At 49.1% G+C, this 24,869-nt stretch overlaps 1 protein-coding gene across 1 annotated transcript in view; it reads right to left on the bottom strand.

The window, feature by feature from the left end:
- Window positions 1–800: 800 nt before the first annotated feature.
- LOC144952348 (alkaline ceramidase 3-like) overlaps window positions 801–24,869 on the bottom strand; it is a 40,312-nt gene continuing 16,243 nt past the window's right edge. Inside the window, exons 2-11 of the mRNA XM_078882724.1 lie at window positions 24,380–24,490; window positions 24,160–24,212; window positions 21,758–21,810; window positions 15,372–15,453; window positions 12,819–12,854; window positions 9,332–9,390; window positions 6,601–6,702; window positions 4,992–5,099; window positions 1,690–1,735; window positions 801–1,050 (exon numbers count right to left, since the gene is read on the bottom strand). Of these exons, the coding sequence (XP_078738850.1) occupies window positions 997–1,050; window positions 1,690–1,735; window positions 4,992–5,099; window positions 6,601–6,702; window positions 9,332–9,390; window positions 12,819–12,854; window positions 15,372–15,453; window positions 21,758–21,810; window positions 24,160–24,212; window positions 24,380–24,490 (704 nt within the window). The 3' untranslated portion in view covers window positions 801–996. The remainder of the gene's footprint in view (window positions 1,051–1,689; window positions 1,736–4,991; window positions 5,100–6,600; window positions 6,703–9,331; window positions 9,391–12,818; window positions 12,855–15,371; window positions 15,454–21,757; window positions 21,811–24,159; window positions 24,213–24,379; window positions 24,491–24,869) is intronic.

The following is a 24,869-nucleotide window of genomic DNA, read 5'->3' as shown; positions in this document are numbered from 1 at the left end:
GTCAGCAACACCGAACCACGGCCGGGGCCGCCTCCACGTTACTGGGTCAAGGCTGAGTTGACCTACGGAAGGCCCAGGACCGAGTTAGTGTGCCAGGCACAGGAGGTTCATAATGGCTGTCGGCCAGGGCCAGTGGACGAGGCATCACACCCAGCATGCCACTTCACTCCGTACCCAGCGTGCCACTTCACTACCCACCAGACACACCACACCCAGCGTGACACTTTACTCCGTACCCAGCACACCACACCCAGCGTGCCACTTCACACCCCACCAGACACACCACACCCAGCGTGACACTTCACAACGTACCCAGCACACCACACCCAGCGTGCCACTTCACTCCACACCCAGTGTGCCACTCCACTACCCACCAGGCACACCACACCCAGCGTGATACTTCACTCCGTACCCAGCACACCACACCCAGCATGACACTTCACTACCCACCAGGCACACCACACCCAGCGTATGGTGAGAGGGGAAAACCCTCCGTGGCCGGACACGGGCACGAGGTGGCCCTCATTCAGCAGTGGATTGAGCGTGGCCTCTAATTGATTAATTTGCAGATCCCACGCATTCACGGTGGCGATGAGATGTTATCTCCCTCGCCTGGCATGCAGGAGGTCGTGGATCCTGACCCTGACGCTTGCTGTGTATTTTTGGAGTCTGTGTCTCTCTCCGAGGTCGCGTATATTTTTCTCCGGGTCCTCTGGTTTTTCCTTCCACATTTAGAATCAAGGTCATGCGTTTAGAGTGTTTGGCTGCTGCTATAAATTTCCACGCGATAAGCTATTTCATTGAGCGATCGTTTGTGATAACCAGGTGACTTCTGAAAAAGATCCACATATCTCCGTGGGCTTTACCTAAAAAATAAAATAGTGTAGTTTTATTCCGACCGCTGCCACCCCCCAGGCGCCGAGTTGGTTTCTCCCGAGCAAAGTCTTGTCCCAGGCACGTGGATTGCTCCACTCCATGGGTGGGGGGTGGGGGATTTCAGGCATCGATCTTCCCATCCACGCACAGCACCGGCCAGAACCCCAGCAGCCACTGCAGAGAGACATGTATTCATGTTATAGCAGCCTTAGCCTGGCTCGGTGAGCCTCAGATTAACACAGAACCCCACAGGAGCCTTCGTCTGGCTCAGTAAGCCTCGGTGATTAACACTAAATTTAACACGTAGGCTTTGGCGACCAATATTCATAATAAAGGTTTTTGGGTTAGATTGTGTAACCCACCACCACGTGACCAGTAAGGGTTGTCACTTAAACAAAACGTGTCAATTCGTTGCTACTTCAGCACACCGGTGTTGGAGAGTAAACCCACGACAACATTTACAATTTGAGTACTTTGATGTTTCGCCGGTGATTGAAAGTAGCAGCTTCAGGCGATTTGCCAGAATTGTGAAGTCTTCCTGCTTCCGGTCTTAAATAGAGCAATGGTGTGACGTCATCACGCCTATCAGGTACAATGACCAGTGGGGGGTTTATTGTTATAGAAATCACAATGGATTGTAGGAATCTGAAAATATTCAGTGCATATTTACAGATGGGCAAACCACAGTTAATTAACACGCGATGCCTTGAATAGGCACCCACCCATCCACGTATCCCCTCACCCACCCATTTATCCACCCACCCACCGTCCCCTCGTCCTACACGGGAGCATGGAGCCACTGAGTACCCTCACCGTGACTCGGGGTCGTTTCTTCAGATACAAGAGACGCGCGCTGAGGCTGCAAACACAATGGAGGGGGGAGAGACAAGAGGACGCGTCTGAGGCCTCTTTGCTGGTGATGGTATTGATGCTGGTGAAGGTGACGATGTTGGTGACATTTGGCGGTAAAATGGGTGTGCGTGGGGCTGGTAACCCCCTGCACCTGGTACTTCTACCAAGCATCACGATGGAAACACTGCAATAAGCTCGTGCTGGAGGCCCCATGGGGACAGGCCTTCATGATGCCTTCTGGCCAAACTCCATCTGGCAGAGCCAGACTGAACCCCACCCCCACCTCGGGGTTCCCTCCAGGAACAGGAGAACACACTGCGATTGGCTACGTGGAATGTTCAGGCTCTCGTTTTGAAGGCGAGACTGTCACTCCTCTGTCGGGAGATGGACCGGTACCACCTGGGATCTCTGTGAAACACAGGAGGTCCGGTGGACCAGTTCTGGATCCAGTCTTCATGAGCGGTGAACAGTTCTCCACTCGGTGAAGGAAACTACCAAACAACATGGTGTGGGCGCTTGTTTTGAACAAACGAATGAAGGGGGTGTGTGAGCATGGCGGTGAGGTCCCAGGTTGCTGTGGGCCTCAACAAGGTGAGGAATGGTGGTGGTAGTTGCTTACGCCCCCACCGAACATTAACATCAGCGGAGGGATGCAGGCAAGGCCAATGAGTCAGATGCCTTCTTTAACCTCCGGTCCCAAGTGCTAGCTAAATTGGCCCCTCGGGATAGAGTCATCCTGTTGGGTGACTTTAATGCCTAAGTGGGTCATGACGCAGACACCTGGATCGGAGTGATTGGAAGGCATGGGCCAGATGAGCTCATTAATAACGGTAGAAGGTTGCTTGACTTCTGTGCAGCCCATGGCCTTGTAATTATCAACACGATGTTCGGGCATCGGCACATCCACTAAATATCATGGATGCACGCGGGGTCCAAGCAAGAACATCTGCTGGACTATATAATGGATGGCCCAGTGGATGCAGCCCATGTCCTTGACACCAGGACTAACCATGGAGCTGATCTGCCCACTGACTATCAGCTTGTCATTTTAAGATGCGCCTGACATGCTTCCACTCCTGTGGTAGGTGTCCATGTAGGGCTCCATTAAAACTCACATGAGTCTGGTCTGAGCTAGCTGAGGATAATTTCAAGCAGGAATTTCAACATTGCTTCCAGCTGGGGTTGGCATCGTTCCCCCTCCTGATGCTGAGGGGAAATGGGCAAGGTTCAGGTCTGTGGCTCATGCAGCTGCAATGGTTGCATTGGGTATGCGGTCCAGACCTCCCCAGATGCCTTGGCTGAAGGAGGTGCTCTGGCTCGTTGAGAAAAAATGATAGGCCCACACTTCCACCATCTACAGCATCCCACGTCGAAGAATGAGGAGGCTTACCGCAGCCTTCGCTCGGAGGTTCGGAGAGCCGTGCGGCGCTGCAATAATGGGTGGTGGTTGCGGATTGCTGAGGAGATGGAGTCTGCCTCAGTAGCGCGCGATCACAAATCCATCTTTAAATCCATTCAAAAAGATACTTGCAGTACCTCACCTATCACCATCCTTAATGGAAAGAACGATACTCTGATCTCTGACCCCCAGGAACTAAATGCAGGTTTGCAGAGCATTTCTATCAGGTCTGTCGAGGATAATTCCCTCAGCAAAGACAATAAAATGGGGCAAGGTGGGGACGACCCTGCTGGGGCTGCTGTGCCTCAAATATTGGCATAAGTAGCCACCCCTTCTGAGTGTTTGGCTGAGATACCATCTGTCGAGGAAGCACAAGAGGCGATCCAGAGTTTGAGACCAGGAAAAGTGCCGGGCAGAGAGGATCTCCCAAGCGAAATGCTGAGGGAAGGTGGCATGTGTGTGCACAAATGTGTAGACCAGAGGATGGGTTCCACAGAATTGGAAGGGTGCCCTTGATTGTAACAACTACCGGGACATCTCTCTCCTCAGTGTGTGGGGAAATGTTCTGGCAAGGATTATTCAAAATCGCCTTGCCAGGCACGCTGTGGAGAGGCTTGCTGATGGTCTGGTGAATGCTGCTCACTAAGAGGAGAAGTTGGAGGTGCTGCTGCTAAACCCAGAGTGTGCCACTAAGAGGTGAGGTCTTACCATCTGCACCACCAAAACTAAGAACCTGCATGGGTATTTTGTACCGTCAAACGCTCCATCCCCTCAACTCGCCATTGGTGATGGAGCAGGTTTGTATAGAGTGGAGCGTTTTGCATACCTGGGCAATGTACTTATGACCGGCTCCAGTTTCACAGCAGAGGTCTCACTCCGAATCAGTCAGGTGGCATTGTCTTTTCCTCGGCTGCATAAAGCTGCGTGGAAGTTACCTGGCCTGCCAGCTTCGGGTTTTTTCAGCCACAGTAATTCCCTCTCTTCTCTATGCTTGTGAAACGTGGACCCCTCCTCTAATGGAACATCGGCGCTGGTTAGAAACATTCAGGCTGGCCTACCTACAACCCACCCTGGGTTTAACCAGGCTAAATTGTGTGAGGAGCTCACACATTCTTGAAATATCTGGACACAGTCCCATCAGTGCGCTCCTTCAGCAGGCAAGACTGAGTTGAGTGGGTCATGTAGCCCGCATGTCCAGCCACCGCATGCCCAAGTGGATTCTGTTTGGCCGGATAGAGAGGGCTAAACAGGCATGGCACGGGCTGGAGAAGAGATGGGTTGATGCGGTATGCGAGGATGTGGAGCTGCATGGACTTGCCAAAGACTGGTATCAGCGATGTCAACATCGGCCTCTGTGGAGAAGACTCATGAAGGATGCTTCTGGGCATTTGGAGGCAGTCGCCCTCCAACAACAACAGAGTGCAGAGGAGTGACACTCACAACAATGATCCGAGTGAACCCCCAGGCGGCAAAATTTCAGGAAGTTGGCACAGTAGGGGGCACAGATGGTGCATCTGCCAGCCATCTCGGTCAGTCAACCCATGGCACCTGCTGGATCTCTCCCATGACCTCCTGTCAGCGAGTCTTCGACACTTAACGTGACCTCAACGTGCACCTGGCCTGGCACAGGCGCCGTGGTGATGTCACTGACACTTAAGTGTCGAATCGTGGCTGTTGATGATGATGTTGGGGATATTGATGATGGTGAGGATGTTAGCGATGATGGGTTTGGTGATTTTGATTATGTTGGCGATGATGATTATAATGTTGGTGACGGTGATGTTGGCGATGGTGATCGTGATTACAATGTTGGTGACGGTGATGTTGGCGATGGCTGCGGTGATGTTGGTGATGGTGACGCCACCTGAACAGGATGTGCAGGTACGAGCCGAGGCCCGACAGGAGGTGCCACCATGCGTGGAGCTGCGACACGGCGCCCAGAGACGTGGGCAGCATGGAGACCCTCACCCTCCTGCACACCTCGTCACACTCACCTCGTCACTCACCTCATCACACTCACCTCGTCACACTTACCTCGTCATGCACACAACAGCCATTCGTCACTAGGTAGCGGTGATGTCACAATGGCGCTTGTGCCCGTTGGCAGGTCACCGGACAGACCCTGCAGGTTTGCATGGGTCGACTGACTGAGACGACCTGCAGATGCACCGCCACCTGTGCCCCCTACTGTGCCAACTTGTTGCCTCTAACTGCCCAGTAGCGTCCTTCACGAGCCTCCTCCACAGAGGCCGATCTTGACATCGCGGTCCCAGTCATCGACAAGTCCACTCAGCTTCACGTCCTCCTGTACCACATCACTCCATCTCTTCTCTAGCCCGTGCTGCGCCTGTTCAGCCCCCTCTATCCGGCCAAATAAAAGCTCAAACTATACTCTTTGGTTCTTTCAGTAAAGTCACATAGGTATAAAATAAAATAAATCACGACGTTTCAAACTAGATTCTAAGCTTTCGTGACTGCAGGAATTACTCTTTGGTTCTTTTGGTCAAGTCACGTAGAAAGAAAATAAATTAAATAATAATGGAATACGACGTTTCGATTGCAACACAAGAATGAATGAGAAAACAAACAGTAAACTTAGAAATATAATGCAATACAACACAGAGTCGGCTAACACAACAGTCAACACCCTACCTGGTTGATTACGTTCTTCCAAAGATTGCTAAATTTGAGAGAAAAAACACAGACACGGAGACACATAGACACAAGCAGAGAGAGACACAGAGAGAGACACACCCAGAGACAGAGAGAGGCACACACATAGACAAACAGAAAGACAACGCCTCTGTGTCGAGGCCTTAAATAGAGAGGGGGGGGGGATTGGGGTAGAGAACAATGAGAGAGTTGTGTGGAATTCCTGCCCATAGCGGCCAGAGGAGAGACAATGGACTCATAAACAAACAAGCACTGCAAAATTTAGAGAGAGAAATATGAAGTTTGAGAAAACAAATTTAGTAAAATTAGGAAGTGTAATGCAATGCAACACAGAGAGTCGGTTAACACACAGTTAACGCATAGCCTGGTTGATTACGTTCTTCCAAAGATTATGACATCAACAATCAACAACCACCATCACCTGTATCCCATCGCCCACATCATCAACATCAGCGTCATCTTCAATATTCCCCATGTCAGTCTGACCTCTGTGCGGACCCTGTGAGCTGTAACTTAGCAACCCGTCACCCTCAACTAAACTATGTTTTTATTTTACCACGTGGACATTTATAGCATCAGCCAAATACTCTATACGTGTGGTGATGTTGATTATAAATGTGGAGGGGACAACCGGAGGGCCCGGAGAAAAATCCACGCGACCACGGTGAGAGAGAACAGCATACAAACTCCTGATATACAGAGGCGTCAGAGTCGGGATCGAACCCACAATCTTCTGCATACCAGGCGAGGTAGTTAACATCTCGTGACCCCAAGACCGTCGTGACCCGGTGACCCCTAACCTCCACGTGGGGCAGAAGTTGTTGTCGAGGTTCCAGAGGATGAAGCCGAGGAGGAAGGAGGCGAGCGAGGAGAACATGAGGGTCTGCAGGCACGGGAGGACCCTGCACCACCATCACCATAGCAACCATCATCATAGCAACCACAATCATAGCAACCACCACCGCTGCAACCACAGCAACCACAACCATCACCACAATTACTCCTACCACCACAGCAGGAACAACCACAACTACTACAACCACAGCAACCACCACAACCACCACAACCATCACTGATCCACTCAGTGTCAGTCACTATGCTCCAGCCTGGTCTAGTAGCTGGGATTGCTGTCGCCATCCTAGAATCTCACCCAGACCTGGAAGAACGCGGCGAACATAGTGGAATAACACGGAAATCCAAAAGAAACACCTCATTTGAGACCGAAACATCATCGCACCTCCTGGCTTTGAGATTCCTCATCCTGAAAGACATGCCACTCACTCACTCACCAACCTACCCACTCACTCACCAACCCACCCACTCACCCACTCATTCACCCACTCACTCATCCACTTACCCACCCATTCACCACTGGGGTGACCATCAACCACATCAGAGCAGCACCAGGCGGATGCACACATCTCCTTCATGAATGGAAAATTAAAGACACTGCCACAGTCGTGCAACGGTGGGCATGCAGCCAAAACAATTAAACTAGGCAGTACACTCAGACAGTTCCATAGAGACTCATGGAGACAGAGTCAGAGAGATCCATAGAGACTCATGGAGACACAGAGTCAGAGAGATCCATAGACTCATGGAGACACAGAGACTCAGATAAATTTATAGAGACTCATGGAGACTCATGGAGACAGAGTCAGAGAGATCAATATAGACTCATGGAGACACAGAGTCAGAGAGATCCATAGACTCATGGAGACACAAAGACTCAGATAAATCTATAGAGACTCATGGAGACACATCGAGACTCCGAGAGATCCATAGAGACTCATGGAGACAGAGAGTCAGAGAGATCCAGAGACGCATGGAGACACAGCGACTCAGATAAATCTATAGAGACTCATGGAGACACATCGAGACTCGTGGAGACACATGGAGACACATAGAGACTCAGAGAGATCCAGAGTCTCATGGAAATCCATGGAGGCACACAAAGACTCATGGAGACACATAGAGACTCATTAAGATCCGTAGAGTCTCGTGGAGACACAGGAAGGCCACATAAGCTACACCACTGTATTCTGAACTCCTTAGACGGAGGAAAAGGAGGCAAAGGAGGAATGGCAAAACTCCACCATCTGTCTCTGATTAAGCAGCAGCATCAACAGAAGCAACATCAGCAGCAGAAGCAGCAACAGCAGCAACAGCAGCAGCAGAAACAGCTGCAACAGCAGCAGAAGCAGCACCAGCAGGAGCAACAGCAGCAGAAGCAACAGCGGCAGCAGAAACAGCAGCAACAGCAGCATCAACAGAAGCAGCAGCAACAACAGCTGCAGTAGCAGCAACAACAACAGCAGCAGAAACAGCAGCAAAAGCAGCAGCAACAGCAGCAGAGACAGCAGCAGCTGCTGCAGGACCTCCACATTGAGCATCGAGCTCCTGAACCACATCTACATCAAGCACAACAATAGAACCACCACAGCCACCACCACAACCCCAATGACCACCACAACCACTCAACACTACTTCAACCACAACCACCCAACACCACTCCAACCACAACCACTCTCAACACCACTCTAACCACAACCAGTCCCACCACAACCACCCAAGACCACTCCAACCCCAACCAATCAACACCACTCCCACCACAACCACACTCAACACCACTGCAACCACAACCACTCTCCACGCCATAATAAAGGTGTTTGGCTTAGATCGCGTTATTTATAAATGTGTCGCAACCCTCCACCACCCGACACGGCCAATCAGTAAAAACTTGTGTCACGTTGACAAAAGACAAAATAGTTCACTACTTTCGCCCACCGGTGTGTTGAAGAGTGAATCCACGACATTTACAATTCTTGAGTAGTACGACGTTTCGCTGGAAATTACATCCAGCTTCATCGGGCGATTTGCCAGAATCGTGAAGCCCTCCACTTGCTCCCGGTTTTAAAAAGTGCAGATTGGCCGAAGATGCTGGATGTAATTTCCAGCGAAACGTCATAGGGGCCGTCCATAAATGACGTCACACACCTAGGGGGGGGGGGTGGGGTCAGACATTTGTGACGATATGTGACGAAGGGGGGGTAGGGGGTTTGATAAATGTGACGTCACAGGGGGGGGGGCGGGGGGCAGAGCTTTGTGACGTCATATTTGAGGGGGGGGGGGGTCTGACTTTTTGTGACGTCGTGTGACGAAGGAAAGGGGGGGTCAAAAATCGTCCAAAATAGCGTGACGTCATTTATGGACTGCCCCATACTCAAGTTGTAAATGTTGTGGATTCACTCTTCAACACACCGGTGGGCTAAAGTAGTGAACTATTTTCTCTTTTGTCAACGTGACACTTTTTTTACTGAGTGGCCGTGTCGGGTGGTGGAGGGTTATGACACAAAATCTAACCCAAAAATCTTTATCATGAATAATACTGGTCGTGAAAGCCTCCATGTTAAACCGACTCTCCACACCACTCCCACCACAACCACAACAACCACAACAACCACCACAACCACCGCAACCACCGCAACCACCGCAACCACCACCACAACAGGCATCACGAGCACTCGGTACCAGAACACGATGTAGACTCCACGGACGACGAGGAAGCAGACGAGCATCCCGTACATCACCTGCAGCAGCAGCAGCATCATCAGCATCATCAACATCATCAACATCATCAACATCGCCATCAACATCACCACAATGATCACCTAGTGCAAAGTCACCTACAGCAACATGATCACCATCAACATCACCATCATCAACATCAATGAGCATCAACACCAACATCGCCACCGTCACCATAAACACCAACATCGTCACCATCATCAACATCACCATCAATGTCATCATCGCAATCAACTTCACCACCATCACCTACAGCAACATCATCACCACCATCACCATTTACCAAAATCACCATCACCACCATCAACATTGCAATCAACTTAACCACGATAATGTACAGCAACATCACCACCATCACAATCAACATAACCCCCATCACCTACAGCATCGCCACCACCATCAACATCACCAAGTGCAACGTCACCTACAGCAACTTCATCACCACCCCCATCAACATCAAACAAAAACCACCACTGTTGGCCACCAAATAGCGGTGAAGTCGCCACGGCGCTTGTGCCAGGCCAGGGGCACTTTGTGGCCACGTGAAGTTTCGAAGGCTCGCTGACGGGAGGTCATGGGACAGACCCAGGTGTCATGGGTTGACTGACTGAGATGACTGGCAGATGAACCACCACCTGTGCCCCCTACTGTGGCAACTTCCTGTGTTTTAGCTTGCCCAGCGCTCCACTCGTTGTTGTGAGCGTCGCTCCTCTGCTCTCTGTTGTTGTTGGATGGCGACTTCCTCCAACTGTCCAGTAGCCTCCTTTACGAGCCTCGGCCGATTTTGACACCGCTGGTACCAGTCATCAGCAAGTCCACTCAGCTCACATCCTTGTGTACTGCATCAGTCCATTTCCTCTTTAGCCCATGTGGTGCCCGTTTAGCCCCCTCTATCCAGCCAAACAGAAGCTGCTTGGGCATGTGGTGGCTGGGGATGCAGGCTATATGACCCAGCCAATGCAGCCTTGCTTGCCGGAGGAGTTCACTGATGAGACTGTGTCCAGATCTTTCAAGGATTTTTGAGTTCCTCACACAATCCAGCCTGGTTAAACCCAGGATGGATCGGAGGCAGACCAGCCGAAATGTTTAAAACCGGCGCAGATGTTCAATTAGAGAGATCCACGTTTCACAAGTATATAGAAGGGAGGGCATGACTGTGGTCGAGATGATCCGAAGCTTTGTGCGGAGTGACAGACCAGGTAGCTTCCACACAGCGTTATGCAGCTGATGAAAAGGATAATGCCGCTCGGCTGATTCACAGCGAGACCTCTGCTGCCAAACCGGAGCTGGTCATAAGCATACTGCTCAGGTATGGAAACCTCTCCACTCTCTCTGCAACTGCTCCATCACTCATGAGGAGTGGAGGGGGTGGAGCGTTTGGTAACATAACATACCCAAGCAGGTGCTTCGTTTTCGTGGTGCTGACGGTAAGACCCCACCTCTGAGTGCCATGCTCCATGTTCAGCAGCAGAGCCTCCAACTCCTCTTCTGAGTGAGCAGCAATCACCAGCTCATTAGCATACGCATCATGGTTGACCAATTGGGAGCCATCCCTCGACCGCACCTAGGCATCAATCCGTCTCCCATTGTATCTGTACCAGATGGAAATTCTACTCGTACAGCCATTGAAAGCTTCTCAAATTAACTGGTCGAAAATATATAAAAGAGTGTAGTGGCCAGAGGACATCCCAAGGTGAACAGGGAATGGCTCCGATTCCCGGCCACATAGCTTTAGCCAGGGATGCCCACCATCATGAAGGTCCTTAATTATTGTGAGCAGAGAGTCAGGGAATTAGAAAGCACGAAGACCAACCCAGATCCATGCCCTGTTGATGGTATCATAGGTCACAACCAGGTAAATAAAGCAGAGATGTAGGTCCTGTGGGAATTCCCTACACCTCTGCTGTAGCAGACGAACAGAGAATATGGCATCTGTGCAGGACCGCCTCAGTATAAAAGCACATTGGGGCTCCGCAAGCCTCTCCTCAGCGTGTCTGGCAAGGCGATGGTGAATAATCCTTGCAAGGACCTTACCCGGCACACTGAGGAGTGAGATGCCCCTGTAGTTGTTACAGTCTGTGCGGTCCCCTTTCTTAAAGAGGGGGACCACCAGGGCATCCTTCCCATCCTGTGGAACCCATCCAGTGGTCCAGATAGTTGTGATGATATCATGTAGGGCAGTCTGCACACAGATGCACCTTCCCTCAGCATTGCGCTTGGGAAATCATCTCTGCCTGGCGCTTTTCATGGTCTCAGACTCTGGATCACCCCTTGTACTTTCTCAGAAGATGGGATGCCAACCAGCCACTCATAATGGGGGGGCTACTTCCTCCAATATTTGAGGCACAGCAGCCCCGGCAGGGTCATCCCCACCCTGTCCCATGGTATCTTTTGAACCGAGGGATTTCCCCTCAGGGGTCAGAGATCGGATCACCGTTCTTTCCCTTAAGGATGTTGATCGGTGTGGTGCTGCAAGTTGCGTTTGTGATGGAATGAAAGAGTGATTTGTGATCGTGGGCTAACGAGGTATTTTCCATCTCCTCAGCGACCCGCGACCACCACCCATCCTTGCAGTGCCACACGGCTCTCCAAACCTCCGTGCGAAGGTTGTGGTAAGCCTCCTCATTTTTTGACGTGGGATGCGGTGCAGACAGTGGGAGTGAGCCTGTCGCTCTTTCGCAGTCAACCGGAACACCTCCTCCATCAGCCAGGGTCTCGGGAGGGGGGGAGGTGGGGAAGGAAGGTCTGGACCGTTTAGAGAACCGCACGGCTCTCTGAACCTCCAAGAGAAGCCTGCTTACGCGTGGACGTTGCGTGTTGTGGACACTGGGAGTGGGCCGCCCGTTTCTCTCAGCTCACCCGAAAACATCACCATTAACATCAGCATCATGATCATCATAACCAGCATTAACATCACCACCACCACCATCAATATCGCCAATGTCAACAACATCATCACCAGAATCATGCTCACCAACATAACCACACATCAAAATCACCAATATCAACAACATCAACATCACCAAAATTAACACCACCACCATCAATATCGTCATCATCGTCACCACCGACACCACCATCAACATTACCATCTACAGTAATATCATCAACATTATCACTACCAACATCACCACCAACATCATCACCACCACCACCAACTACATCACCAACAGCATCACCACCATCAACATGACCTACAGCAACATCACCACCACCATCAATATCGCCAATGTCAACAACATCATCATCATCAGGATCATGATCAACAACATCACCACCATCAACATGACCTACAGCAACATCACCGCAATCATTAACATCACCAACACTAGCACCATGGACATCACCCTTGAAGTCATCAAGATCAATAAAATCAGTGTTATCCCCAGTGCCAGGCTAGGTGCACCATCAGCCGTGTGATCGTCCTCACCTGATGGAACACTGGCTCCTTCAAGAGGAGGTAAATCTGCAGAGACACAGACGGCTGCGTGAGTGGTGAGGTAAGTGGTGAGCGATGAGTGAGTGTGGTGAGCGATGAGTGTGTGTTTTGGGGCATCACGGTGGCTAGGAGATGTTAACTACCTCGCCTGGTCTACAGGAGGTTGTGAGTTCGATCCTTGACCCTGATGATGCCTGCTGCTGTATATTTGGAGTCTGCGTTTCTCGTTCATCATCACGGTGGCTAGGAGATGTTAACTATCTCGCCTGGTCTACAGGAGGTCGTGGGTTCGATTCCGACCCTGACGATGCCTGCTGCTGCTGTATATTTGGAGTCTGCATCTCTTTCCCCATGGTCGCGTGGATTTTTCTCCGGGTCCTCCGGTTTTCCCCTCCACGTTTAGAATCAACGTCTCCACCACGTGTTTTAGAGTTGTTTGGCTTCTGCTATAAATTCCCACGTGACTACGACGATTATGATAATAAGCAGTCAATTGTTTGAGCTCTCATTTGTCATGGCCAGGTCGCTTCTGAACAAAAGTTGGTTACAATGAGTGTGGTGAGTGTCTGTGGTGATGTAGGGCAGCGGGTTAGTGCCGCGCTCCACCACAAACCCGGCGACCCGAGTTCGATTCCCGCTCAAGGCCATCAACACCAGTGGCGAATCCTGGGCCTCCCCTAGGTCGTCTACGTCCCAAATCAGTACCTGGTGCAGTGGGTAAGCATCGCTACTGCTGTGGTGCTGGCCACCCAGCCCCTCATGTGTCGTGCCGGCCTGCAGTGGTGCTCGCTAACAGCTCTTGCCGCACAGTTACGGCTACGAGAGATATTTAACAAGTAGGCTTTCGCGACCAATATCATCCACAATACAGGTCTTTTGGATTCTACCACTTAAAAATATAAATGTGTCGTTAAACCCGCCACCACCCGACACAGCCAATTTGCAAGGTTTGTCACGTAAACAGAACGTGCCAATTCGTTACTAGCACACCGGTGTGTTGGAGAGCCAAGCCACAACATTTACAATCTGAGTACGATGTTTCGCCAGCAATTACAACTAGCATCATCAGGCGACAGCCAGATTTGTGGAGAAGTCCACCTGTTTCGTTCCTTAAATAGAGGGGTAGATGTGATGACAACACTTGTCTTTGTCTTGTGGTTATATTTAAGCAGCTGAGGAGGTGGCGGTGTCTAAGTGTTAAGTTAATTTATGTCAGTTAGGGTGAGGTGAGTAATGTATACGTCTGTAGATGTATGTGTGGTGTTTCAATTGCTGTTAAGTGTTTCAAAGAGATTGCCTGTGTGTCTCTGCGTGTGGCTATGTGTCACTGTGTTAATTTGTGTGTATGCATGTCTCCATTACAGTATTCAAGGGGCTGGTAACCCCGCCATTTTAAAATCACCTTACCAATTAATCACGGTGAACATACTATAATAAGCTTGTCCCGGATTCCCTGAGTGGACGTACATATGTACGTATGTATGGGACAAGCATCTTCTGGCCAAACCCCATTTGGTGGAGCCAGACTATACCCCTCCCCTAGGGATTCTTCCAGAGACAGCAGGAAACCACGGTGGGTGGCCACGTGGAATGTCCAAACGCTCAGTGTGGAGGAGAGGCCGCCACTCCTCTTCAGGAGCTGGACCGGTACTGCCTGAATCTATGTGTGGAATACAGGGGGGTCCAGTGGACCGGCTCTGGCTCCAGTCAGATGAGGGGTGGACAGTCCTCGACTTGGGGCAGGAAACTGCCAAACAATAGGGAGTGGCTCTTCTTCTAAACAATATAATGAAGGGGTGTGGGAGCATGGTGGTGATTTGTGGGAAGCTGTAAGCCCCAGGCTACTGTGGGCTCACCTTCCCATCAATCAGAGGCGAGGAGTGGTGGTGGTAGCTTATGCCCCTTAGGATAGAGTCATCCTGTTGGGTGACTTTAATGCCTGAGCAGGTTCTGATGCTGGCACCTGGTCTGGAGTGATTGGAAGGCATGGGCCAGATCAGCTCAAACACAATGCTACGAGGCTGCTAAACTTCTGTGCAGCCCATGGGCTTGTAATTACCAACACGCTGTTTCGGCATCGGCGCATCCACACAACATCATGGATGCATGCCGGGTCCAAGCAGGAACATCTGCTGGACCACATAGTGACGAAACAGCGGATGTAAGCCCATGTCCTTGACATCAGGACCTACCGTGGAGCTGATCTGCCCACTGACCATTGGCTTGTCAACTTAAGATGCGCCTGCTGCTGAAGCTGGAAAGTGACGGCGATGTTGATGTTGATGGCGATGTTGATGTTGATGGTGATGGCGATGGCGATGTTGAGGGCAATATTGATGGTAATTTTTATGGTGATGCCGATGGTGATATTGATGGCAATACTGATGGTAAAATTGATGGTGATATTGCTGGCGATGTTGATGGCAATGTTGATGGCGATGTTCGTGATGTGGATGGCGGTGTTGATGGTGCTGATATTGATGTTAGTGATGTTTATGTTAGTGATGTTGATGTTAGTGATGTTGATGTTAGTGATGCCCTCACCCCTGTGACGAGGCAGCTGAATGCCACCAGAGTGAGGATGAACGGAACATTCATGAAGTTTGGCTTCTCAAAGCTGAGAAACCTGCAACATCAACAACATCATGATCAACAATATCAACAACATCAACATCATCATCATCAAGCACTCACAGGCAAAGTACACAGTACACCAGTCATCTGTGATGTAGAGGTCATCCGTGATGTTGTAGAGGTCAGAGGTCATCGGTGATCTTGTAGAGGTCATCCGTAATGTGGTGGAGGTCATCAGTGATCTTCTAGTGGTCATCAGTGATCTTGTAGAAGTCATCCGTGATGTGGTGGAGGTCATCGGTGATCTTGTATAGGTCATCGGTGATGTTGTAGAGATCATCGGTGATCTTGTATAGGTCAGTGGTGATCTTGTAGACGTCATCGGTGATGTTGTAAAGATCATAGGTGATCTTGTATAGGTCAGTGGTGATCTTGTAGAGATCATCGGTGATCTTGTATAGGTCAGTGGTGATCTTGTAGAAGTCATCGTTGATGTTGTAGAGATCATCGGTGATCTTGTATAGGTCAGTGGTGATCTTGTAGACGTCATCGGTGATGTTGTAGAGATCATAGGTGATCTTGTATAGGTCAGTGGTGATCTTGTAGAGATCATCGGTGATCTTGTATAGGTCAGTGGTGATCTTGTAGAGATCATCGGTGATCTTGTATAGGTCAGTGGTGATCTTGTAGAAGTCATCGTTGATGTTGTAGAGATCATCGGTGATCTTGTATAGGTCAGTGGTGATCTTGTAGAAGTCATCGGTGATGTTGTAGAGATCATCGGTGATCTTGTATAGGTCAGTAGTGATCTTGTAGAAGTCATCGGTGATGTTGTAGAGATCATTAGTGATCTTGTATAGGTCATCGTTAATGTTGAAGAGATCATAGGTGATCTTGTACAGTGAGGGAAAAAAGTATTTGATCCCCTGCTAATTTTGTACGTTTGCCCACTGACAAAGAAATGATCAATCTATAATTTTAATGGTAGGTTTATTTGAACAGTGAGAGACAGAATGTAGAGGTCATCCGTGATGTTGTAGAGGTCAGAGGTCATCGGTGATCTTGTAGAGGTCATCCGTAATGTGGTGGAGGTCATCAGTGATCTTCTAGTGGTCATCAGTGATCTTGTAGAAGTCATCCGTGATGTGGTGGAGGTCATCGGTGATCTTGTATAGGTCATCGGTGATGTTGTAGAGATCATCGGTGATCTTGTATAGGTCAGTGGTGATCTTGTAGACGTCATCGGTGATGTTGTAAAGATCATAGGTGATCTTGTATAGGTCAGTGGTGATCTTGTAGAGATCATCGGTGATCTTGTATAGGTCAGTGGTGATCTTGTAGAAGTCATCGTTGATGTTGTAGAGATCATCGGTGATCTTGTATAGGTCAGTGGTGATCTTGTAGACGTCATCGGTGATGTTGTAGAGATCATAGGTGATCTTGTATAGGTCAGTGGTGATCTTGTAGAGATCATCGGTGATCTTGTATAGGTCAGTGGTGATCTTGTAGAGATCATCGGTGATCTTGTATAGGTCAGTGGTGATCTTGTAGAAGTCATCGTTGATGTTGTAGAGATCATCGGTGATCTTGTATAGGTCAGTGGTGATCTTGTAGAAGTCATCGGTGATGTTGTAGAGATCATCGGTGATCTTGTATAGGTCAGTAGTGATCTTGTAGAAGTCATCGGTGATGTTGTAGAGATCATTAGTGATCTTGTATAGGTCATCGTTAATGTTGAAGAGATCATAGGTGATCTTGTACAGTGAGGGAAAAAAGTATTTGATCCCCTGCTAATTTTGTACGTTTGCCCACTGACAAAGAAATGATCAATCTATAATTTTAATGGTAGGTTTATTTGAACAGTGAGAGACAGAATGTAGAGGTCATCCGTGATGTTGTAGAGGTCAGAGGTCATCGGTGATCTTGTAGAGGTCATCCGTAATGTGGTGGAGGTCATCAGTGATCTTCTAGTGGTCATCAGTGATCTTGTAGAAGTCATCCGTGATGTGGTGGAGGTCATCGGTGATCTTGTATAGGTCATCGGTGATGTTGTAGAGATCATCGGTGATCTTGTATAGGTCAGTGGTGATCTTGTAGACGTCATCGGTGATGTTGTAAAGATCATAGGTGATCTTGTATAGGTCAGTGGTGATCTTGTAGAGATCATCGGTGATCTTGTATAGGTCAGTGGTGATCTTGTAGAAGTCATCGTTGATGTTGTAGAGATCATCGGTGATCTTGTATAGGTCAGTGGTGATCTTGTAGACGTCATCGGTGATGTTGTAGAGATCATAGGTGATCTTGTATAGGTCAGTGGTGATCTTGTAGAGATCATCGGTGATCTTGTATAGGTCAGTGGTGATCTTGTAGAGATCATCGGTGATCTTGTATAGGTCAGTGGTGATCTTGTAGAAGTCATCGTTGATGTTGTAGAGATCATCGGTGATCTTGTATAGGTCAGTGGTGATCTTGTAGAAGTCATCGGTGATGTTGTAGAGATCATCGGTGATCTTGTATAGGTCAGTAGTGATCTTGTAGAAGTCATCGGTGATGTTGTAGAGATCATTAGTGATCTTGTATAGGTCATCGTTAATGTTGAAGAGATCATAGGTGATCTTGTACAGTGAGGGAAAAAAGTATTTGATCCCCTGCTAATTTTGTACGTTTGCCCACTGACAAAGAAATGATCAATCTATAATTTTAATGGTAGGTTTATTTGAACAGTGAGAGACAGAATAACAACAACAAAAATCCAGAAAAACGCACGTCAAATTTTTTTTTCATTGATTTGCATTTTAATGAGGGAAATACGTATTTGACCCCCTCTCAATCAGAAAGATTTCTGGCTCCCAGGTGTCTTTTATACAGGTAACGAGCTGAGATTAGGAGCACACTCTTAAAGGGAGTGCTCCTAATCACAGCTTTGTTACCTGTATAAAAAACACCTGTTCACAGAAGCAATCAATCAGATTCCAAACTCTCCACCATGGCCAAGACCAAAGAGCTCTCCAAGGATGTCAGGGACAAGATTGTAGACCTACACAAGGCTGGGATGAGCTATAAGACCATCGCCAAGCAGCTTGATGAGAAGGTGACAACAGTTGGTGCGATTATTTCGCAAATGGAAGAAACACAAAAGAACTATCAATCTCCCTCAGCCTGGGGCTCCATGCAAGATCTCACCTCGTGGAGTTGCAATGATCATGAGAACGGTGAGGAATCAGCCCAGAACTACACAGGAGGATCTTGTCAATGATCTCAGGGCAGCTGGGGCCATAGTCATCAAGAAAACAGTTGGTAACACTCTACGCCGTGAAGGACTGAAATCCTGCAGCACCCGCAAGGTCCCCCTTCTCAAGAAAGCACATATACATGCCCGTCTGAAGTTTGCCAATGAACATCTGAATGATTCAGAGGACAACTGGGTGAAAGTGTTGCGGTCAAATGAGACCAAAATGGAGCTCTTTGGCATCAACTCAACTCGCCGTGTTTGGAAGAGGAGGAATGCTGCCCATGACCCCAAGAACACCATCCCCACCGTCAAACATAGAGGTGGAAACATTATGCTTTGGGGGTGTTTTTCTGCTAAGGGGACAGAACAACTTCACCACATCAAAGGGACGATGGATGGTGCCATGTACCGTCAAATCTTGGGTGAAAACCTCCTTCCCTCAGCCAGGACATTGAAAATGGGTCATGGATGGGTATTCCAGAATGACAATGACCCAAAACACACGGCCAAGGCAACAAAGGAGTGGCTCAAGAAGAAGCACATTAAGGTCCCGGAGTGGCCTAGCCAGTCTCCAGACCTTAATCCCATACAAAATCTGTGGAGAGAGCTGAAGGTTCGAGTTGCCAAACGTCAGCCTCGAAACCTTAATGCCTTGGAGAAGATCTGCAAAGAGTGGGACAAAATCCCTCCTGAGATGTGTGCAAACCTGGTGGCCAACTACAAAAAACGTCTGACCTCTGTGATTGCCAACAAGGGTTTTACCACCAAGTACTAAGTTATGTTTTGCAGAGGGGTCAAATACTTATTTCCTTCATTAAAATGCAATCAATTTATAACATTTTTGACATGCGTTTTTCCGGATTTTGTTGTTGTTATTCTGTCTCTCACTGTTCAAATAAACCTACCATTAAAATTATAGACTGGTCATTTCTTTGTCAGTGGGCAAACGTACAAAATCAGCAGGGGATCAAATACTTTTTTCCCTCACTGTATAGGTCATCGGTAATTTTGTAGAGATCATAAGTGATCTTGTATAGGTCAGTGGTGATCTTGTAGAAGTCATCGGTAAGTTGTAGAGATCATCCGTAATCTCGTACAGGTCAGCGGTAATCTTGTATAGGTCATCGGTAATGTTGTAGAGGTCATTGGTGATGTTGTAGAGATTATCGGTGACTTTGCAGAAGTCATTTGTGATCTTGTAGAGGTAATCAGTGATCTTGTAGAGGTCATCAATGATCTTCTAGAGGTCATCTGTGATCTTCTAGAGGTCATCTGTGACTTTGCAGAAGTAATTCGTGATCTTGTAGAGGTCATCGGTGATTTTGTAGAGGTCACCGGTGATCTTCAATAGAGCTGTCTTAGTGCTTGTGGCACCTCTGGTACAGACTGCAATGGAGTTGAATCTGACCATTGCAGCGATGTGGGGACGTAGCGACCGCTTCAGACGCAGGCGCTCCGTGACCACTGATGTCGTACTCAGGTTTGAGATTGGGGACGATAGTTGGTGGGGTCTCACTATATGTATATTTACATTGACTCAGGGCAACTTCTTTTCGGGAGCAGTGTTAACTCCTCCATTTCGACACAGGTCTGGGGGAAGCAAACCCCTCGCTCAACTAAAGATTTTGCCACGTGGACAATCAGAATGGACAGCGTGGATGCGGTCGAGTGGCGGCGTCTTCATTTGGCAGCCGTGGCGATGAATATCGACGCCCGCCTCCTGCTACCGACGTCGCATCCGGGCCCCAGGTTGATAAAAACTCAGAGGGCAGGCCGGGAGAACGCCGTTGCCTCCCTCAAGTGAGAAACCATTGCCTCGATCTTCACGCTTTAAATTGGTGAAGAACGTCGCGAGAGCCGTGCACAGACCCCGGGTTGACCGGTTGATGGGTGGTCAGAGTGCAGTGGAACTCTTCACGATGCGCCACGGAGGCACAGGGGGAGGCAGGGGTCGCGAGCCGACTCAGAGTGCAGTGGTTGGGGGGAGGCACGTGTTGTGGCCGTTGTGTCACTGTGTTGTGGCAATGGCGTCGTGGTGTGAGGCCGCTGCTCTTTGGGCATTGCTCTCGAAAACATGGCTGCCGATGTCATTCTTTGACAACTAAAAGCCGTGTATGGAGTGATCCTGGCCAGACGGCTCGGCAACATGGTCAGTCGGCAGATCTACAGCGGTGGGTCTGCAGGCGAGGTGTCTCGACACTCCCACAACCTCCTCCTTTGTCTCCTCCCTCCCTCCAACTTCTCCCTCCCTTCCTCCAACTTCCTCCTCCTCCCTCCTTGATCCTCCCTCCTCCTTCTCCTCCCTCCAACTTGCTCCTCCTCCTTCCTCCCCTCCCTCCCCTCCCTCCCCCTCTCTCCCCCCTCCCTCCATCCCTACCTCCCCCTCATACCCCCTCCCCCCCTCCCTCCCCCTTCTTCCCCCTTCCTCCCTCCTCCCTCCTCTTCCCCCTTCCTCCTCCGTGTGTCTGCTAAGCAGCGATTGCCTGCCAGTGACGGCCGCTGCAACTGCACCGCTTTTGCCATTCTCTTTGTTTGTGCTCGTCGCTCGGATTGGGCGCGAGTCCGTGGAAAAGAGAAACAGCAGCGATGTCATTTTTCCCAACTGAGCTGCAGAATGAATGGATCGTCGATGCGGGTTTTAGACAAGCCGATGCTAATGGCCGCCAATGCCACCGATGCCCCCGCGCCAACGATGACGACGACGACGATGGCGGCAATGACGAACACCGGATCTCCTGACGGAGCATGTCGCGATGTCCGGTCGCTTGCGGTCCCTCTGCGCGATGTTTGTGCAACGACGTGGGCGAACAATCAACAATAATAATCGTCATTAACACCATTTTGCGCGGCACGAGACTGGGATTTAAAATTACCGTCACCCCCATGTCTTCAAGAGCAATGTTGGTACAGTACTCACGTACAGTGTTGTACAGTATGTACGATGCTCACGGGTAGTGCACAGTGCCGAGAGGCAGTTTGTACAGTATAGAGTGTCCAGCTGTAGTTTGTACAGTATGTGCAGTGTCCCGCGGTCACTTTGTGCAGTGTGTACAGTTCCCCGTGTGTGGGTTGTACAGTATATACAGTGCTCCGGTGCAGCTTGTGCGGTGTATCCAGTACTCACAGGCAGTACACGAAGACGCAGCATGTGTAGATCATGGGTAGCTCATCCAGCAGCTAATAGAACATGACCGACATCAACATCATCAACATCACCATTCACATCATCAACATCATCACCATGACCATAATCATGAACATCATGATCACCATGAACATCACCATGAATATCACCATGAATATCACCATGAACATCATCACCACCATGAACTTCACCCTTCGTATTTGTGGATCAGGCGTAATTGCGTAATTACGTGATGTACAGTAATAGGGTTAGATCGCCTAAATATAAATGTGCCGTTAAACCTGCCACCACCACCGCAAATTTTGTAAGGTTTGTCGCGTAAACAAAACGTGCCAATTCGTTAATAATTCAGCACTAACCGGTGTGTTGGAGAGTGACAGCCTCATCTGGATTTCGCCTGATGAGGCTGGTTGTTGTAATTACCGGTGAAACGTCACAGTACTCGAATTGTAAATGCTGTCGTGGTTTTACTCTCCAACACACTGGTTAGTGCTGTGCTAGTAACTAATTTGCACGTTTTTGTTTACGTGACAAACCTTACTCGTCAGCCGTGTTGGGTGGCGGAGGGTTTGACGACACATGTTTATATTAACACGATCTAACCCACAAACCACCTATATCAAGGATAACATTGTGGTCACGAAAGTCTCCTACGATGTGTTAATCTCTGTCATACGGTCTCTGTTCTGGATGGCCACAGTCGCATCACCACCACTCCTGGAGCGTTTTTAATTTCCCGTTTGTGCATTCGATTGAGAGTATCTGGCTACTCCTAAAAATGTTCCCGCGGGATGACGATGACGATGATGATAAGCGACTTTGTAGAGCTGCTATCATTTGTGATGGGCCAGGTCGCTTCTGAAAGAGCCTCACAGCTCAGTGGGGCCTTACTACCTCGTAAAATACAAAACATTTTTGCTTATGGGTCTCCGTCTCTCTAGGTATGTCTATGGGTATCTATGTATGTCTATGGGTCACTATGTATGTCTATGGGTCACTGTGTCTCTAAGGATCTCTATATGTCTATGTGTCTCTATGTATCTCTATGTGTCTCTATGTATGTCTATGGGTCACTATGTATGTCTATGGGTCACTGTGTCTCTAAGCATCTCTATATGTCTATGTGTCTCTATGTATCTCTATGTGTCTCTATGTATGTCTATGGGTCACTATGTATGTCTATGGGTCACTGTGTCTCTAAGGATCTCTATATGTCTATGTGTCTCTATGTATTTCTATGTGTCTCTATGTATGACTATGGGTCACTATGTATGTCTATATGGGTCACTGTGTCTCTAAGGATCTCTATATGTCTGTGTCTCTATGCATCTCTATGGGTCTCTATGTATCCCTATGCGTTTAGAGTATTTGGCTGCAATGCATGTTCACGGGACGATGACGATAAGCCACTTGGTCGAGCTGCTATCATTTGTGATGGGCCAGGTCGCTACACAGCAGCTCAGCGGGCCTTCTCACCTGGGTTAAATACAACATCTGCTGCTGCTGTCATGGTTTGTGCAGTGGACAATGCGTGGGTTAGGGTGGACCACGAGCAGCCTCATACTCTTTGTTTTTTTCGGTAAAGTCATGTAGGTATAAAATAAAATAAATCACGACGTTTCGATGGCAACACAAGCAATCATCACCAGGTGGGAAAGCCACAGCAAGAAATGTTTTTGCTGTGGTTTTCCCACCTGATGATTGCTTGTGTTGCTATCGAAACGTCGTAATTTAATTAATTTTATTTTCTACCTACGTGACTTTACCGAAATAACCAAAGAGTATGGATCCCTGCAGTCCTGAAAACTTCAAATCTAGAATGAGCAGCCTCAGTGAAGATCAAACCCCAGACATATTTCTGCCGTTGGCTCTTTCACAGCAAGGCGGTATCTCTACACAGACAATGATGATGCTGCTGCTTCTTCTGCTTTGTGCACAACAAACATATGCAATGAACGATACAAAACAACGTGGCTTCACCCGCTCTGGCATACATAGAGGAGGCGTTAAGATGGTCAGACACCAAATAAACACTGATATTATATTGTCTCGTTAGTCACGAACCGGCCATCCGCGATGTTGGCTATCCGATCTCTGAGCTAGTGAATGGGTAGGTAAATGAATAGGTAAGTGAATAGGTGAGAGAATTTATGACTGTGAGGGAGTGAATGCAAAGGTGAGTGTATGCAAAGGTGAGTGAATAGGTGAGAGTGCGTCTTAGAAAGTGAATGAGTGGGTAAATTAATAGGTGAGAGAATAGGTGAGAGAGTGAGTGACTGAGAGAGTTAATGGGTGGGTAAATGAATAGGTGAGTGAATAGGTGAATGAGTAAGTGAATCTGAGCGGGTGAATGGGTGAGTGTATAGATGAGCGAGTCTCACCTGCATCTCGTACAGGAGGGTCATGTGGAAAAACCAAGAGCCGATCCCGACCACTACAGAAACAGAACATCATCATCATCACGACATCCCTCACCATCATCGTTACAACATCATCACCGTCATCGTCATAACATCATCACCATTGTCACCAACGTCATGTCTTTGTCTGTCCCCCCCCCCCCCATGTCTCTCTGTGTCCTTCCCGTGTCTCCGTGGGTACCTGAGATCCCCACAAGCGCCAACAGGTATCTCCACTCCACGTGGGCTCGAGCGCAGAATGGCGCGGAGAGAAGAGGGGCAGCCACCATGGGCAGGTTACTCAGCGTGTTCCCTACACACAGAGAGACACAGGGACAGCAGCACGGGCAGGCGACTCATTCAGCGTGTTCCCTACACACACAGAAAGACAGCAGCACGGGCAGGCGACTCACTCAGCGTGTTCCCTACACACAGAGAGACAGCAGCACGGGCAGGCGACTCACTCAGCGTGTTCCCTACACACAGAGAGACAGCAGCACGGGCAGGCGACTCACTCAGCGTGTTCCCTACACACATAGAGGGGCAGCAGCACAGGCAGGCGACTCACTCAGCGTGTTCCCTACACACACACAGAGAGACAGGGGCAGCCACCACGGGCAGGCGACTACTCAACAGTGCTGCACTGCTGCCCAGCGCGTCCGCAGGTAGCGGGATAGTGGATCGACCTTCCG

The sequence above is a fragment of the Lampetra fluviatilis genome, chromosome 67 (genome assembly GCF_964198595.1).
Source record: "Lampetra fluviatilis chromosome 67, kcLamFluv1.1, whole genome shotgun sequence".
Lineage (NCBI taxonomy): Eukaryota > Metazoa > Chordata > Hyperoartia > Petromyzontiformes > Petromyzontidae > Lampetra > Lampetra fluviatilis.
This window is presented reverse-complemented; position numbering and strand designations above follow the sequence as displayed.